The sequence below is a fragment of the Hydra vulgaris genome, chromosome 14 (genome assembly GCF_038396675.1).
Source record: "Hydra vulgaris chromosome 14, alternate assembly HydraT2T_AEP".
Classification (NCBI taxonomy): domain Eukaryota; kingdom Metazoa; phylum Cnidaria; class Hydrozoa; order Anthoathecata; family Hydridae; genus Hydra; species Hydra vulgaris.
The window spans coordinates 10,203,803-10,223,676 of NC_088933.1; the positions used below are offsets into that span (position 1 = coordinate 10,203,803).

Below are 19,874 nucleotides of genomic sequence, written 5' to 3' on the forward strand. Positions count from 1 at the left end.
TGTAAATAAATTTGTTTTTTAAAAAAAAGTGAACACAAGTTTACATAAAAATACTTTTTACAACTGTTTTATATGGTTTTAACATCTGTTTTACAGTCTTTTCAGCTCATCATGCAGGGTGAATAAAAAAAGCAACTCCGTTTCCTCAGCGCTTTTAGACTAATTGCTCACTCTTATGTCAATACATTTATCGATTTTGCCTAAATTTGCATTCACGTAAAGCGTAAAAATTACTTCAAAAATGACGAGCAATTCTTGAATAAAAGAATTTCTTGAATAAAAGAATTTCTTTTCATACAAGTCGGCAAGTTATATATTAATAAGTTATTAACATACAAGTTAAGGTATAATTTTTGTGAATATTTATTTTTGAAGCTTCACCCATCACTCTTAGAAAAATAAAGAACAGTTTAAAAAAAATTAGAAACTACTCAGTTAAAAGTAAAATTAAGATAAAGAAAAGAGAAAATATATTCCGGATATTTTACCTAAACAATTTTTCGCAATTTTATAATAAGACTTTGATGATCTATGCAGATAATTCAAGTCATATTTTAACATAACAAATCGTTATGTTAAAATATGACTTGAATTATATGCATAGATCATCAAAGTCTTATTATAAAACTATACCTTAACTTCGTTATTAACGATTTTGTTATGATTTGCGCATATAATGTTCGAACGCTGCAACTAAACTTAACTGTAATCTGTATCTTTAATGAAGCTCACAATTTAGTTTAACTAGCAAGTCAAGAAAAATAAAAGTAAGTTGAACTAAAAAAACATTAATAAAATTATATTTCATAAGAGAAAATAAACTTAAATTAAATAGCTTTTAGTAATTTATTTATTAATCACGGGTTGCCTACTGTTTCAATAATTCTTCGTTAGATATTCTAAACAGGTCTTTTATATTACTGTTTGAATAAAAAAAGTTTGAATCATCAGCAAATAAAGTAACATTAAAAATTTTAGATACTAAATATAAACTATTTATATAGAGTAGAAATAATTTCGGGCCTAAGATTGATCCCTGGGGAATAACACAAGTTGTTATACGATTTTTTGTTTATTATTATTCATTTGCCGCGTATATTATGTAATGTTTTCTGTTTGACAGGTAACTTTTAAACCATAGTAAGTTAATGTTTCGTATTCCATACAGTTTTAGTTTTTTTATAAGAATATCATGGTTAACAGTGTCAAATGCTTTTGACAAATCAATAAAAACTCCTAATGTTTAGAAATCATTATTGAACCCTGACGGATATATATAATTTAATAGCTTTAATACCACATTTTGAGTAATTCTTTTTTATCCCAAATTGTTTATTATACATTATATTGTTCTCAGTTAAATAACTATTAAGTCTATCATACATAATTTGTACTAACAGTTTTGAGAAACATGCTAAAACGGAAATAGGTCTATAATTAAACATATTTGTGTCACCGCCAGATTTAAAAATAGGTATAATCTTAGCAATTTTTTATTTCTCTGGTACAATTCCGCATTTTAGTGAAAGATTAAAAATGTAAAACAGTCACGCTTCAATAAATTCAAACACTGCTTTAACAAATTAAACAATTTTAAACTGCTTTAACAAATTAAATGGTTAGAATTGTAAAACAGTGACTGTTCAATAAAATCAAACACTGCTTTAACAACATTCACGCTAGTTTTATCTATGCCAGCGCATTTATTATTTTTTAAACAGTTGAAGGTATTTCGCAACTCACATTTGTTTAATTTTACTTCTTTCATGGATGTGTTGTTTGATTTTATATAAGATTTAAAGTTTGAGGATTTTTTGGAATTTTATCAGCTAACGATGGGCCAATATCAAGAAAAAATTTGTTGAGCTTTTTAATTATGGCTTCTTTATTATAAAACATTTCCCCGCCGACTAAGAGTTTTTGTGGCAAATTGTTTTTTGGACATTTATTTTTACCGATTATCTCCTTACTAACGTTACACATTTTTTTGTGTGTTTACGCGTGTTGTTTGCAACAACCTTGCATAGTAATTTTTTTTTTTTGTGTGTTTCTTTGTTTTTTCAAACATGTTTTTATAATATTTGTATTTTAATTCATTTTTAAATGTTTTATGTTTTAAATACTTTTAATAAAGTTTTTGTTTTCTCTTTGATGATTTATACAAACCTTCCGTCATAAAAAGGGTTTAAAAGTGAAATTTTTTTTTTGAAAGAATTTAAAAGTTTTTTTTTTTACTGGAAATGCCAAATCATAGTGTTTACAAAACTGAGCCAAAAATAATTTGTACGCATTATTCGCATCTTGAGATTGCAACATCAGATTCCTATAAGTTTTTTCAGAGAAAAGATTTCGAAAGTATAATATAGAGTTTTTATTGTCGAATTAAAATTCTTGATTTAGAGGCAGAACGGTTAAGGGTTATATTATCTATAATTAAGAATATTGGGTAATGATCAGTTATGTCGGTTTTGATTATACCCGATTTTAAGAAGCAATTATGAAAATTATTAGTGAATATATTATCTAGTGACGTCGACGAGGTCTTCGTTATTCTCGTTGACTTAATTATTGTGGGAATTATAACATGCTGAGAAAATAATAAATATAAAAATAAAAATTAAATTTTAATAAAAATCATACATAAATATAAACATATAAATGTTTGGAGTTTGCTCCACGTTTGGAAGTTAGACATCTCGATGACCAAAAAATGTGTCAGCCAACCCTGATTTATATTTAATTTTTTTATTTATAACGAATTCTTATTTTTGTATCTATTATTTTTATACTTTATTCTTTTTATTTTTACATTTTAATGGTTTTATATTTATATTTGCATGTTTTATATTTATTATTTTTATATTTTATTATTTATTATTTGTATATTTTAAGATTTATAATTAACTTTTATTATATGTTAACTCTTCTTTTTATTTATACATATATTTAAATATACAAGTATATATATATAAATATATATATATATATATATATATATATATATATATATATCAAGTAAAAAAATACCAACTTGACAATAAGAACTAATTTTTGGAATATAATGATTCGTTATTAACAAAACTGATCATTAAAAGATCAAATTTTAAGCCACTTTTTGTTAAAACAATACTACTATGTTTTCCGCAACAACAACAAAAAAAAAATAAGTTCGTTTTTTTTTCAATTTAATTAACTTAAATTCTTGAACAATAAAAATTAGGCTGGTTTGGCGCTAAGTCATTCATATTACACAAAAATAGCATCTTTAAATAAAGTCAAAACAAAATGTTTGCTATATATATATATATATATATATATATATATATATATATATATATATATATATATATATATATATATATATATATATATATATATATATATGTTTTATATATGTATATATATAAATATATATAAATATGTATATATATATATAAATATAATATAAATATATATATAAATATAATATATATATATGTATATATACATATAAATATAATATATATATATATATATATATATATATATATATATATATATACATATATATATATATATATATATATATATATATATATATATATATATATATATATATATATATATATATATATATATATACATATATATATATATATTAGGCCATCGCAGAATTTTTTTTTGACAACCGAGTTACATGCGGAGTCGCTAATGAGTGGCGTAGAGGTCATATTTATACGTCAAAGTTTTTTATTTTTTATTTTTTCCTGTTAGAAGTATTCGCGCCGGTCGTTCAAAGTTACGCACTAGGCAATTTATGACCAAAATTGAGCAGTTTTCAACACAACGGCGCGAATCGATTCTGATGTCGAATCCAGTTAATTTTTTCATTTATATTCTCTTCATGTGTTCCCATACCAAAAAAAACACTGTGCTTTTCGAGTTAAGAAATACACAATGCCTACCGTTCACTGATTTTGATAGAAAAATCAACATTTGTGTTATTTCAAAGTGCCTTTTTGTTGATCTATGAGGTCATTTTCAGTCATGGTGCAATATTTTTTTTTTTTTACTTCTTATTGGTATCAAATGATGTTTTTAAAAAAATTACTTTTATTGGAACCTAAGATTAAACAAAGCCAAACTTAAAATGGTTACCCCCAAAAGAATTTTTAATCTTTTTTTAAATTTAGGACTTTAAATATTTTGCTGTAGATTTAAATAGATCAAAATGTGTTGATATATTTCAGAAAATATCTACTTAGATTTTGTGTGTGTTATTTTAAATTCTCATTAAATTTTAAGTGCTCATCACAGAGCACCGCGGGAAAATTTTTTGCTAGTAAATGTCGTTTATATGACTAAACCGGCATCAATCCTAGGACCTCCGATATTAAAGTAAAAACTCTAAGTACTGCCATAGCTGCTATTATATTTATTATATATATAATAAATTCTTTCCTTTAAGACACATATCTCTAAAAATCACATAATTTAGTTTTTTTTAAAATATATTTTCAAGGTTTAGAGTCTACAGTAAGGTAATTCTAATTATTAGAGATATTGGAAAGGTTTTGAATTATTAACTCACAGCCAGTAGCGAGGGAGCAGGCGTTGTAACTGACTCCTTGTATCCATTCTTCGTCTTTTTAAATGGCTTTTTCCAAGAGTTTTTCATTTGGAGAAGGTTCTGAAGTTTTTCCTCGCTCTTCGCACGCTCTACATTATCTTGAATGAGTTTTACTGCACTTTCTGATGAGTCGTTAACACCTTCGACAGATTTTACGAAGCTTTGAAACTCATTGTATCCTGGAAATTCTTTCCAAAAAATCTGAGGGAGTTTCATCCATAGACATTTTTCAGAAGTATGACCTAGGATATCAAAAATTAACCAGGAATCTGGCGAAATATATGATTCAAGACCTGGTGGTTGATCTATATTAAACAAAAAACTGCTATCAGAAAGGATTTTAGCTTTGGTTCTAACCGTTCCTACATTTTTAATGCCACTCAGTTGGGTTGAATAAAGAACTTTTGCCATCTTTTCCATTTCGATGTAGTGATCTTTATTAGAACATGCTAGCGCCAGCACCACGGTTGATGGATCCAAATACCACATATGGTTTCGCCATGATTTTAATACCACTTCTGCGGCAGGCTCATACGCATTGTAATGGCACATCTGCCAATAGTTTCGTTGATCCTAAGAGTGTGAGTTAAAAATAATGCAATACAGATAGTAAGTAAGGTTGATAATGACACGTCTAACATCTAATGTAATAAGTGTCATTTATTTATGTCATTATTCTAAAACAATTTAGTTGGTATTTTTTTGAAACAAATTATTCTTAAATTATGAGACTAATATAAAAATATTTAGGAAATTAAGTTTTACTTCAAAAGCTGCAGAATCAGAAAACTCGCAGGTCAAAAACTACGATGCCCAGAAAAGAGAAATGTATTCAGCCATTCTGTTGATCTCTTTGACAATTTCATCACTCAGAAAAAGAATGATCTGATCTTAGGGAGAAGCAAATTGAACTTCATATAGTACAATGCCTTTGCCATGAACCTGGCGTGTGAAATAGCTCCGGTTTTGTGAATTTTATACCTAACTGTCTGATCTTCTTCAAGGAACATAACTACAAGCTCTGCCAGTTCACAATAATCTTTGCGCTTCTCACAAGTCTAAATGTATATAATTTACAACTTAATTAAAAACTTTTATGTTTCTTCTTTCTATTTTTATAGTTGGTATATATATTTGGTATAAAGTTGTTTTAAAGTAATATATTTCTTTATTTTAACCTTACCTGACTATTTCTTAACTTGTTTTTATCTATCAGGTCCTTGCAAGTTTTTAGCGCCAATAGAGCCTGCTTCTCCAACCAGGTACCCTTAACATTTTGGTGATTAAATTTCAACAGCATCTTCTCGTTGTTTGCATCAATACCATGCCAGTTCTGCTTTAGAGATTTAAATAGTTGATTCTCTGGTCCAACAGATTTGTTTACTGCAACTTCATTGCAAAAGTGTTTTATATGGAGCTCTCTTACATGATGGCGGCAGGCTAACAAGAGCAATGGTCGGCCATGAAAATTAGCTAATCTTGCACAAGCTCCTTTTAAATAGCCAGTGTTTGAAGCAGTGGTATCAAAACAAACTCCGTGGATGAACTGCCCTAGATCAAAAGAATCTAATAGATTTTGAATTGCTGTGAACTGAGCCTCACCACTGCCGTGTTCCAACCCTGGAGCGCCTAACAGATGGGACTGATTGTCATGCCTTATAAGCACACAAATTCGGTCTTTTGTCTCGTCTATGCTACCCGTATAATCTTTGATAATTTTGCTATCAAAATGCACAATGATGGGTTTGCCGCTCGTCTTAACCATACTGGTTATGTTTGCTCTAAGAACACCAGCATCATTTCTTATTATTGTATCAAAAATCCTGTGAGTTGAGCTGTGGGATAATGTTACATTTTCTATATCTCCACCGGCATTGCAAAGAAAAGAAGAGATAAGTGCTGTTGCCTGGTTAGTAGATATTCGCATACCAATAGCAGTTCTGGCAGTTTTTGAAAAAATGTCTTTTGGTATCTTTAGAGTCATATTTTTAACTGTCTTCTTCTTTGATGCGTTACCAATCTTAAAATCATCTTCGGAACATGTATCATTAGAGTTATCAGTAATCATTTCACTTTCAGAGGAAAATCCGGAGAAATCATGGAAAGTTTTTTTTACTATACCAGAGGTTTTAGAGTTATTTCTTGATGCAGATCTATTACTAACATCTACAAACCGACCGTCTAACGCTCCAATCACCATCTTTCTGCAACTTAGCTGGTCCCGTATGAAGGTTAAATCTTCAATCTTATCTGCTTCCAGTCTTAGCCTATCAGTCTTTAAACTACGTTTAAGAAGCGTAATGTCTTCTCCAGCCCAAAATAATCCTTTAAATTTAATTTTACTAGGTAAGAACAAGAAAAAGTAAACTAATTACTTCACAATAAATTAGCTTAGTACTGGCTGTTTGACTAGAAAATCTTAACATTTAATATTTATCCCCTACCTGTCATTGATTTCTCAAATTTATTTCTTGTCTCAAGATAACCAATTCCAATTTTTTTCTGGGATTTTTTCAATGCTATGTACTTTTCTACATATTTCTTAACATGATACATCATCCTTTTGTCACTGATGACTTTGAAGCCAGTTTTTCTCCAAGGAATTAAGATTCCGGAAAGGATACAACTGACATTGCAAAATTCATTGTTTGTTATGCATTTTAATCTATGAAGAACTTCCGTAAATTAAAAACATAACTTATTAAAATATCTTTACTATATTTGACATAAAACATGAAATAACGTTCTTATCTATTGATTTCTAAAGCTAAAAGCTTACTTGAAAGTTTTGGACATTAAAAGACAAGCGACGAGATCCTTCAGTGCTTTCTTTGGAAATTGTTCTCTTAAAAATAAGTAGCGTTGGATAACGTGAATCCTTAGGGGCAGCTGGTTTGTTTCCATTCTATCCAGAGTGACGTTAACTAGGAACATGTTCTTGCGACTCGATCTTCTTTTTTTAAACCCCTTCTTGGGACAGGGATACACCTCAGATACTTTTGTTGTCATAGCTAGCTTTAAAACAAAATTTCATAATGTTACTCATTGATCATAATGTTAATCACTATAAACATTTTCATAATTTGTATGAAGTTTAAAATTTTTTAAAAGTTTATTTAAAATATTATAAATGTTTAAATAACCTAATTCATTTAACTATAATTATAAAATATAACATGCATTATTATGTTATGTTGTTATAATAAACTTACTTGAGGTGGTAATATTAGATTTTTTAAAATTAAAAATTGTTAAGTAGCTCGATAAAAAAATTGTTTTCTTAACTGCGCTTTTTTTAAATATTACCCGATTTTTGCGTTTCTAAAGTACCACCTGGTAACAAATATGATAATAATAAAAATGCGCACAATCGGTATGGATAAAAAACCTTCCATTCTTTGTATTGACGCAGTTAAATTGTTAAAGGTTAATAAATTTCTATTTGCGCTGATCATTTGAAACTGCCCATAAAAACTCAAAAAATGTAAAAAAGTTAAACTTTAAACGAATGGCGCGAGAATAAATACTCATCCAGAAAAAAAAAAAAAAAAAATTCATTAACAAACCAATATCTTAGAAACATTTTGAGACACTTCGTGAAATAAAATTCGTTCATGAGGGTCAAAATGGGATTGCCTAATATATATATATATATATATATATATATATATATATATATATATATATATATATATATATATATATATATATATATATAAATCAAAAGAAGTGCAAAGATATAATGAAAATTAAATGTAAATCTAAACATAGGTATCATTGTTATTAAATTTTATTATGAAGTTCAAAACTCTTCTGCAATACGATGCATTTTATGTTAATTAATAATTCATTATTTCAAATACCATTAGTTACCATCAAATCTATATGTAGGATTTGTTTTCAAAAATTAGCTCGAAACTTTTACAAAAATGGCACAAAATTGTATCTTTTGTTCCATTTTTAGGGCTAGAACCGTGTTTTTCATTAATTACTTAAAAAGAAGATTTTAAAAGGCAAGATTTTTTTCGTAGTGGTTCTGTGAAAGCTAAATAAAAAAACCTTTTTTTTTTGGAACAAATCAAACACGGGGAGAAGCAAGTACGTACGCCGAGACATCTGTCCATAAAGATAAAGCATAACTAATGTTACAAAATAACAAAAGAGTTTAATTGAGGATTGTGATAAATGCTAAGAACCTGTAAAGTCAACTATATATTAAGTATGGCAATCAATTCAATAAACATAGCTAATATAAAAGTTTATTAACAAACCTTTAAACATACTTTTTCTGTTACTTTAACGAACATTACATTTCTGCTTTTAAAAAATGATTAAAGCGTTCACGTAAAGATACGTTGTAAAGCAAATTATAATTACATTGTAACCTCTATCAATAAGCACGTCGAAACGGTATAATAAAACTTAAATTAGCTTCCAACAAAAATTATAATTGGGTATATATATGTATATATATATATATATATATATATATATATATATATATATATATATATATATATATATATATATATATATATATATATATATATATATATATTAGGTAATGCCAATCTTGAATTGGATTATCGAAAATTTATATTAATATTTGTTATCTGATCCAAGTTAAAAAGTGAGTTTAATCAAATCGATGCAAGATTAGTTAATAATCATTATTTTGTTATTGGTAAAAGTATAACATATTTAAAATATTTAGATGAGCATTAAGTACCTCCAGGGTTCATTAAATGAAAAACAATGTCGAATAATTTTTTATGTAAATTTTAAAGATTAAAATTTGTATTAAAAGAAAAATTTACTATTTTATATAAGTTATATTTCAGTTTAATTTATTTTAGTTAGCGTAGTTGTATTTCAGCATTGCGCAAAGATTTATTGTATTCATATATAAAACAGACTTTTCATAACATGGGTCAAAGATTTTTGTTAAAATTTATCAAAATGAAATTTTAGAGCATCCGTATTTAAATATAAAAATAGTAATAAGAATGTAATAAGCTCAGCACTAATACCTAGTCTATTAGACTGCAGTGTGCTTGTACGAAAAAATGTTTGAGTTCTATAAAAAACTACTCAAGACAACAACCAATGACCATTTGTCATCTTAACGCATTAGCACTATTGAATATTAGTTATTGAAACAAAGTTTTGGCTGCTCAATGTAAAATAAGACTCTTCATCCATGATAATTTCAAACTCATTTGACGGCCAAAAAAAAGTTTTCGAAAGTTTTAACAGTCTGTTTAATTATTTGAGTTTCAGAGCTTTTTAGTGCTTTCTTTCTTTTGAAATATTTGTCCATGCATGTTAAATGTTTTATAAACTTAATTTCTATGAATTTCATATTTTAATGCAAGTTTTCTCTGGGAGATTTCCACTTTGTTTTCAGCCTTGTTAATGAGTGAAGTTATTTTTCTTATGTCTATTTTGCATGGTTTTCTGCAGCTTCCCAACTTTTTTTAAGGTCAATATTGTCGTCAACTCTTTTAATAGTATCAAAGCCTAGTTAATGAGTGCACTTTTAAATTCAAATAGCAACAATTTTTTAAAGATGTGTATTCGTCCATCAAAGTAGAAAATCTTGAGCCACCTTGAATTTGCTAAGTCATTTTCTTAACCACTTCTTGTTTTGCTATATGGTATTGACTTTTTACCAAATTCATTACATGTGAAGAGTGTTTTTTGGCAACATCATTCCTTTATCAGATAAATATTTTCTTATAAATTCAGATTTTGCAATAGCATTAATAAAAAAGCCATCTACAACCGCCAATTTTGAAACAATTTCTTCTATAGATTCCTATTTTATAAATGATGTAATTTTAGGTTGAGCATTTTTAACTTCAAAACTTGTGTCTTCGTTTGGCCTTTTTTCGTTACTTCAATTTCGACTTCTTTGTGAAAATTTTTTAAAAGACCACTTGTTGAAAATCCTTTACACATTATTGTTGTTTTACATATATTACATGTGGCAGATTCGGTGTTTTTTTGTTTTGTAAAGTTTTGCCATGCCTTAGATCCACTTGAAATGATGCAGTATATTTATTACCCTATTAACTAAAATTACTAAATTAAAATATACTAAAATATAAATATAAAACAATATTACCTACAATTAAATCGTATTAGTAGATTTACATAAATTATTTTAAATTAGTTATAATTACTAAACATATATATTTTAAACTTCACTTTCATGATTTTTCCCTTATTTCACTTTTTTCATACTAACTACTTTCTTAACGTGACTAATTACTTTACTTACCAACTTTTATGCGTAACTAATTACTTTTATTGCACGTACAACTACTTATAACTTGTCCGTGGTTATTTTAGATTTAACATATCAGGTACTTCCCTTTGTTCATTGTAATTTCTTGCAATTGTGATTATTTATAAGATTAGTCATCAATTTTTTGCAGCTTTGGTTTGTGTCTAAGATAGATAAAATATTATTATTGAATTTGATTTATAAACTAATTTGGTTTGTTTATTTAGGCTTTAAATGCTGTAAGTTACAATATATAAAATTTAAATAAGTAAATCAAATTAAATAATAACATTTTATCAATCTTAGACACAAACCAAAAATGCAAAATATTGGTGATTTGATTGCCCTCTAAAACATATCTTCCTAATTTTTATAGAAATTCATTACAAAAAAGAAAAGGAAGTAATTAGTGCTCAAATTTTTAGTAATAATATTTTTAATATCTTTACAAATGTTTAAAATATGTTTAAAAAAATTACCGGGATTCCCGGTAATTTTTTTAAACATATTTTAATATCCCATTTTAATTTTTTTAAACATATTTTAACATCCCATTATCCCGGGAAATCCCCGGATAATGGGATGGTTTTTTACCTCCGGGATCCCGGGCAAACAGGATCCCGTTTGAGAAACCCTATATCGTATATATATTTTAATAGATGAAAGTTGAACGCGATTTAATAACGGATACTTTAATAAAAGTGGCGTAAACAATAGTAAAGTTACTTATACGTAATTTTATGAGTAAATAAACTTGTTTAATTTTGAACTAAATTGGGTAAATAAATTGGCAACTAAGTGTCAAAAACTTTGCCTATAGAAAGACTTATCTTAATCCAAGACGGCAATTATGGAGATTTTATAACTTGTGGCAACTATAGCCAATAATTTTATTCATTTGGTTCAAAACATATTTTTGTGGCCTTAGAGTGTCTTTTTTTATTTAAATTTAGTTAGATTTAAAAAAAAGTTAAGCATTACGAAAAGTTCACCTTTTTAGATAAAAGGTTTTTGAGTTCTAAGACCATAGCAACCGCTTTAGCAATAGTTTTTTTTTCAAATACCTCAGGATTAAAACCTGAACTCAACATTTAGTTTTCACCTATATGGCTTCTTTTTGTTTTTTAAATATCTACCTTAATTCAGTTTATAAGTTAAATATTAAAACACTTAACCGTTAAAACCGTTCTAAACTTCTGAAAAAAAAATTTGTTATTGATTTTTGTATACTTCAGTTTTATAAAAAACTTTTTTTTTTACTTTTGTTATGTCACCTGGCTAGGTGAATAGTGTAACTTCAAGGGTTTCAAAAATGTACCAAACTATCAAGGTTTTTGTAAATCTTTAGTGAGGACCAAGATTAATTCAAAGCCCGTCACAGTATTTTCGGCTGTTACAAATCAATATTGAAAGAAAATTTTAAGGCTTTCAGAAAAGATTTTTAGTTTTTAGTCCACAAAAATTATAAAAAGCCAACTAATTATTTGAGAATTACTATTGTGTGTGGGTTTTTTATGGTAATAAAAGGTTATGGGACAAAAATAAGTTAATTTATCCTAAAATATTATATGAGACAAACATATTAAGAAAATATTATATGAGACTAACATACTAAGTTAACATATCCTAATATATTAAGAAGTTAACTTGTCCTAATATTTTAAAAAGGTAATAAACTATATAATATTCTAATAAACCATCGCCTGTTGCATCATGAACATGATATGGATGAAAAGCGTTATCCAAGATTCTTTAATACCGATCAATATCATGTTCAAATATCAATATCATATTCAAGTATGATGTCCTTAACTGAAACATTATAAAGTTGAAAAAGTGCAAACAAAAGCTACGAAACTAGTACCAGCTTTAAATAAAACGCTAATTGAAAGAAGATTACGGTATGTTATGAAAGAAGATTACAGTTTATTATGAAAGAAGGTTACAGTTTATGAGGAGATTTAATTTTTCAAATATAAAATACAAAAAGGTTATGAGGAGATTGGATAAACGACTCAATATGAAAATTTCAATTAAAACATTACACTTTTTGTGGTCATAACTAAAAGTTAACATACTATAAGAGTAATGTTTGATTTCTTTTCATGTAGAGTTGTTGAAGCTTGGAAAGGTTTACCGCCGTATATTATAGAATCAATAACAATTGATCAATTCAAAAATAAACTTGATAAATCAAATTATAGCAAAAATGATTTATTAAATACCACATACAATACTTTTTAATGTATATAATAAAAATTATATACATTAAAAAGTAAACAATGCGATTATAAAAACAATTATAGCTGTTATTGTGCTCTTCAATTGATTTCATCAATTGTCACAGTGTATATATTATTATTATAATTATTATTATATTTTTAGAGTAACATACAGTTTATCAACATTTGAAATATTGAAGTTAAGATTTTGGAATACCCCATCTTGTCTCAGTTTAAAACTAATTGAAAGCAATTTAATTTAAATGACCTATTTTTCAGGATAAAGTTTAAATAAAATAACAAAAATGTAATTTGTAGAAAGATTCTTTGCAATTGTTTATTTATTTAATGTTTCGTTTGATCGATTGTTTATTATATTAAAAATACCGACACAATGGTGCTTTTTTGTTCGGTGAAAAATTTATTGTTGTTGTTTTTTTACAATTTTAAATTCTATAAAAGAATTTTATAAATAATATAATCTGAGAGTTTTAGTTTGAATCCAATCTAATTACTCATCTTTGTTAGTAATAAATTCAGTTTTGTAGTTTTTTTGTTTAAAGTGCCCCAAGAGGACCTAACGGTCTTGTCACAGAGCACCGCAGAAAAATGTTTAACTAAAAAATTCACGCCTCCTTCTTTACCAACGGTGCTAAATTTACCCAGATCTAGCTTTGAACCCAACTCTCTTACTTCTAAAACAGAAGCAAGAGATGAAAACACTGCGTCACCGCTGCTGTGCAAACCTAAAGATTACTAAGGTACTTTTTAAGTTGTGTTAAAGTTAAGTTGCGTTATAATTAAGCTGTAATAAAAATACAACTTTATTTGTTGTTGTTAAATGAAAGAAACAGCAATAAAATAAAGGAAACAGAAATAGCAGTAAAACAAAAATAAACAAAAATAAAACAATGCCTCTAAAGATGCAAATAAATAAAATATTTATAATAAAAAGATTGTTTCTCAATAGCTTTTTTATTTTAATTGTTTATACAAACAATACAAAAGCAATTTATTTATCCTTTAACAAAATGTATTAATAAAGGTTGGATCTATCTTCGCATAGTACTCTCGATCCACGATTTAAAGTAATGAACATTTGCAAACACAGTATAAGTTTTATCTGATCGGCAGTCACTAGATCCGTGACTAACTGCTCCGTGGACTTCCCATCTACCTCCTCTATTACAAACAAATGGACCACCACTGTCACCATGACAACCAGACATGCGACTTCTTCCACCATCCCCGGCGCACACCATGGCATTTGTTATTGGGAAAGGTATATTTCTTGTATTAAGATTGTGACAAGTGCGTCTATCAACAGTATTCATTCTTCCTTGTTGAAGCAGGTGTGTCATTTGTCCTGGATGTGCAATTTTTCCCCAACCTAAGAAAAAATACTCTCTATAATACTCTTTAACTGACAGACGTTCACATGTCCCCCGGACAAGACATGCTCACTAGAATAGTGCTTGAAGTGAGGCAGAATGCGGCGGAATGCCATCTCATTACCTTTTTATAAAGTTTAAATCATCCCGACACCTTTTTATACGGATCCCTATAATTACAATGACTAGGCGGGATGGTATTCTTAATTTCTGAGAATCATCACGTTAGTTTTTTTCTCCATTTTGAGCACTTTAAAGTCATTTTAGTATAATTAAATATCCAGAAAATATAATATAATTTGCATAAAGAAATGAAATAGCATAACTCAAAAATGAAAAACGTTCAGCAGAGTTGAAAAAAAATTTTTAAGTACGAACCTGTGATGTAACACGGTGTTCCTGCAGGAGCTTCAGTATTTGGTAAACATGCAATGGAAACATGATCATTAGTTTTAAACGATCTTGATAGTTTTATTAAAGCAATATCGTTATCCATGGTTCTTGGATTGTATAAGTGATGGGTAAACAATGCAGCTGCCTGAATATCTTCTTCAGTTCCTTCTCTAACATTTACATTGTGTTCACCAGATCTAAAAGAAAAGTTAGTTTTTTATTTTAAGTTGTTATATTAAATATAAGGAAATATTAAATAAATGTAAAATAAGGAAATATATATATATATATATATATATATATATATATATATATATATATATATATATATATATATATATATATATATATATATTTCCTTATTTTACATAATAAGTAATATTTTATATATATATATGTATATACATTTATATGTATTTATATATTTATATATACTTATATATATTTATATATATACACGGATAATTGTATGAAAAAATTTTTTTTTTGAAATTGTTTTAAATTACAATGCCATATATAAGAAATTTAAAACGCAAAAAAATTTTACATAAACTAAACAGTTAATAAAATTAAGAATTTTGTTTTCTTAAAAAATGTTTATTTTATTTGATTTTTTTTTTCATTCTAAAAAGAGAAAAAGAAAACCTAATTAAACTTTAATAAGCAAAGGTCTACATGTTAAAGATTACCAAAAAAAGTTATTATAGAACAGTGAATTACTTGCAACACTATTTTGTTCCTCTTGTAAAAAAGTGAATCTGTAAACAATGCATTGCAAAAACGTGTGCAGTAAGAGATAATCACGTAATAAAATGCACTGTTATGTAATAAAATATTATTGAAAAGTTACCGTATAACATGTTGTTGAGCGGATGTCTGATAAACGCAGTGGGCAGCAGTGAGTACCCAGTTTGGAGCAATGAGTGTTCCTCCACATCCTGGTCTTCCGTTAGTTAACATTAACACTTGCCATGGCCATGACCCTCGTACTGGTGTTGTCCCAGCAATTACTCTACCTTGTTGAATCTTGGGCGTGCCACATCCTTTACACAACAATAAAATAAATTTATAGAGAATATGAAATAAAAAATAATTAAATTAAAGTTGTTGAAATAAAATAAATTCGGTTTCATGAAAAAAACTAAGTATTGTGTTTAAAATGAATACCTCCTTCAATAACAGTTTATTATTTATGTCAGTAATTATTTATCTCTGCTTTTTTTGTTTTTTTTTTTTCTCTAATTACAAGCATTCTTAATAATAGAAAATAAAAGATTATCACAGTTATTAAGTTGTTATTATTATTAGTTAGGTGTATGCGTTTGAGGAAATACATACATTACATTTATATATTTCATTTATATTATAAATACATTACATTAATATATTTCTTAATGAGATAAAAAATTAAACCTGCTGCAACTGACAAAATCCCAAAAGCAAGAAACAAGCTCAAAACCATTCTTACAATCAATCAAAAGCTAAAGTGACAATTTGATGCTCAAATGCAATTTATACTAATTGTTTGTAAAGGGGTTGGTTGCGTAATGTTTATTATTTCGCGTATTTTTTGGGTAAAGTTGGACCAGCTTACAGGTTAGAACTTATTAATATTGAGATAGCTGTAACAAATAAAGAATGAAAAAAAATGCTTTTTTTTATAATTTAGCATGATTTATATTGTCTAAACTATTTATACAGCTTTGAAAAATAAAGTTTTGTACGTGCGCACAATTCGTAATTTAAATAGAGAACAAATGATTCGTTATTTAAAATGTTTATAAGCAATAAATGTAATTATAAAATGTGGAGTTTAAAATTTTTTTAAAGGTTTATACACTTTTTTTTAAATTTATACACTTTTTTTTAAGTTTATGCACTTTTTTGTGTAATATTTTTACTTTGTAATAAAAAGTCAGTGACACAATCAAAATTTAAAGATTCAAGAAAGTAAAAGAAGTATTTTAAAAATTTTGGGTTCTCAATCCTAAACATCTATGAGCTAAAAAAAATGATTTTGTGCCTCAAAACAATTATTCAATTATGCAGATATTAGTTAAAAACGTTTGTCAGTTGATTTGCCATAAGTTTTCTATTGCTTTTTTTTAATTTTGTTTTGTTTTACATTTAAAACATTTTTTTTTTAATATATCACAGTAACTCCAAAATACCTTTTTGTGTATAAATTAAAGAAAAATAAGAAATATATTTCTTGTCTTTTAATCTTAAAACAAAGTATATATATATATATATATATATATATATATATATATATATATATATATATATATATATATATATATATATATATATATATATATATATATATATATATATATATATATATATATATATATATATATATATATATTTATATATATATATTTATGATTCATTACAAAATTTTTAATTTATTGTCAAGAGTTAAAAAATTTATATATTGAAAATTTATTTTGATTTGAGCAATTATTACCAAATTTCCGTTTACGCTTCTGACAACAAAAACACCAAGCCACTGCCAAATATATAAATTACCAAATATATAGATACAATATGTATAGGTACATGTGTATTTATATATAAACACAATATGGGCCAAGAACCGGTAAAAAATTTTCTGATAAAATATTTATTTTTAGTGAGTTTTAAAAGAATTTTTTTTATTTTTTTATTTTAGTGTCTTTTATCCTATTGTTTACATTAATATTATTGAATCTAAGTTTATTGTATTCTTTATTTCTTAACAATTTTGTTTATAGATATATACTATTACAATTATTAAATATCTCTAAAACTATTTTATTGTTCTTTTTAATAAATTAGAAATATAACCTATATAATAAATTAGAAATATACCCATGATAAGCAGGGTTAGCACAAGGGCGGATTCAGACCATATAGTTAAGGAGAAAATTTTATGTTTTTTTTATTAGGTGGTTCCAGACCATCTAGTAAAGAAAGGTATAGTGGGACGAGTTTTGAGCTTAATGATTTGTAAACAGGCAAACCTCCAAATCATAACACTTTTTTAGTTTTATGATTTTAGTTTTTAATTTATTTTTTGAATATTAGTCCGTAAGTTTTTTTTTCTAAATAGCTATAGTTCTTGAGTTATGGTCAGTCAAAGTTTTGCGGTTCTAACTGACATTTTTTCCAAAATTGAGATTATGACTTTATTGGACTATTTGTATCATGACAAACAAAATAAACTAAAATTTATTTACGATCTAGCGTAAAATAAGCGAACTAACAATGTGCCATAGTTCCATCTGCAGGTTTAGTTAGCTAATATTCAGTTTGAGAAAGTTCCAATTAACAGGTTAGGATGTACCCTAAATGCAGATTATTCCAAATTTTTTTCAGTTAAATGTATTATGATAGAGAAATTCGTGCTCATCAAAAGCCATAAAAACATTGGTGTCAGTATCAACGCATAATTTCTAGTTTGGCGTTGATGTGAAAATTAAAATATCATAAAAACGCTAAAATTCGCTATTTTTATAAATCTTTTTTATAACGTTTCATTGCACAACAAAAAATACTGGTTTTATCAGAGTTGAAATAACTATTTAAGAAAAAAAAAAATGGCTTTATAAGTTAAAACTCTTTTCACAAATTTACCGTTGATGCAAGTACATTTTGCCGCGCGTATCCATAACTGTCAGCCAATGTAAAACAAGACACAGTTAAAAGTCGAGACTTGTAACTGTGTCAAGCCCCCAACAGTCAGTCATGCATGATTTTTACCCATTGCTTATAACCTTAATAGACTGTTCATGAATGTATAATTTTGAATTTAGTTGATGAACAAAAGAATATAATTTTAATCTACTACAACATATACTTAGTAATATTAAAAAACAAAACAATTTTAAATAAAACGTTTATTAGCAATGTTATAAAGCAGGTTGTTTTTTAAATAACAAATATTTTTAAAATGATTTAAAAAGACTTTTAAAAGTACTGTAAACTGACTTATTTCCAACATTACTATCTCTACTGTACTAAAAAGATAGTAATGTTGGAAATAAAAACTATTTTTATGAGAGAAAGCGAAGTGTGATTAACTTGGCAGTTTATTATACAACAACCAAAAAACAATACTGAACATTATGGACCGAATCAATGGTGGATATAACAAGTAAGCATTTTTCTAGTGCCTTTTCTGCAATATTGGATGCTGTAGTTGAGGAAAAACGACATGAGCAACTTAGTTATTTGGCCTGAATGCTGCGCCCCTTAATATTGGAACAGTGTGATATCAAATAGTGTGTTATATTACAAAATACTTACTTCCTAGTCATTTATGTGTCCAGAAAGTGAGTCACACGCATAATTAAATTGAAAAGCTAACAGGGAAAGCTGATTTTTATAGTCCACTTGGAGAAATAAAGACCCTCAAACAAGTTAACTCCTAATCATCATTAATATGTTATTCAAATAAATCTATAAGACTTCAAGGAATATTGCTTAACAGCCAAATTATTTAACTACAAATTAGTTCCTTTTTCTAACACTGCTGTGCTAAAACTATATACCCATGATTGAAATGAAATTATGAGTCGGGATAGCTCAGTTGACTTTAGCTCAGTTAAAGCGTTGCTTAAAGTTTGAAAAAGTTATTGGCCGTAGTAGCAGGATTGTAAGTTCGAATCCCTGCTCCGCCTACTCAGCGCATGAGTAGCACTTTGGTACGAAGAGAACTCGTCTCAATTAGCTCTACTATTATGATGTTTCCTTCTTGACAAGAAAAATAAATTGTATAGTCGAGTAAATAAAAATTATTGTTTACGACTTGTGCTAATGTCAAATTTAATAAAAAAAACCTAACAGAAAAAACACCAGCACTAGCCCATCAACTTCCAGAGTTTCAAACATTAAACCAAATATTTAAATTTGCACAATTTATTTGCATATTTGGCTGCATTTTTTTTTTGTCTCTCCAGAACCGAGATTACTAACAAGTGAGA

The 19,874-nt window shown here is 26.9% G+C and overlaps 1 protein-coding gene across 1 annotated transcript; it reads right to left on the bottom strand.

Annotated features, from left to right (window-relative positions):
• Positions 1 to 14,076: 14,076 nt before the first annotated feature.
• On the bottom strand, positions 14,077 to 16,476 carry LOC100209774 (chymotrypsin-like elastase family member 3B). The gene is made up of 4 exons (XM_065817629.1): positions 16,318 to 16,476; positions 15,755 to 15,947; positions 14,890 to 15,101; positions 14,077 to 14,510 (listed from the first exon to the last, which is right to left on the bottom strand). Exons 1-4 carry the CDS (start codon positions 16,364 to 16,366, stop codon positions 14,173 to 14,175), a joined length of 792 nt encoding a protein of 263 aa, XP_065673701.1. The 5' UTR covers positions 16,367 to 16,476; the 3' UTR covers positions 14,077 to 14,172.
• Positions 16,477 to 19,874: the final 3,398 nt, after the last annotated feature.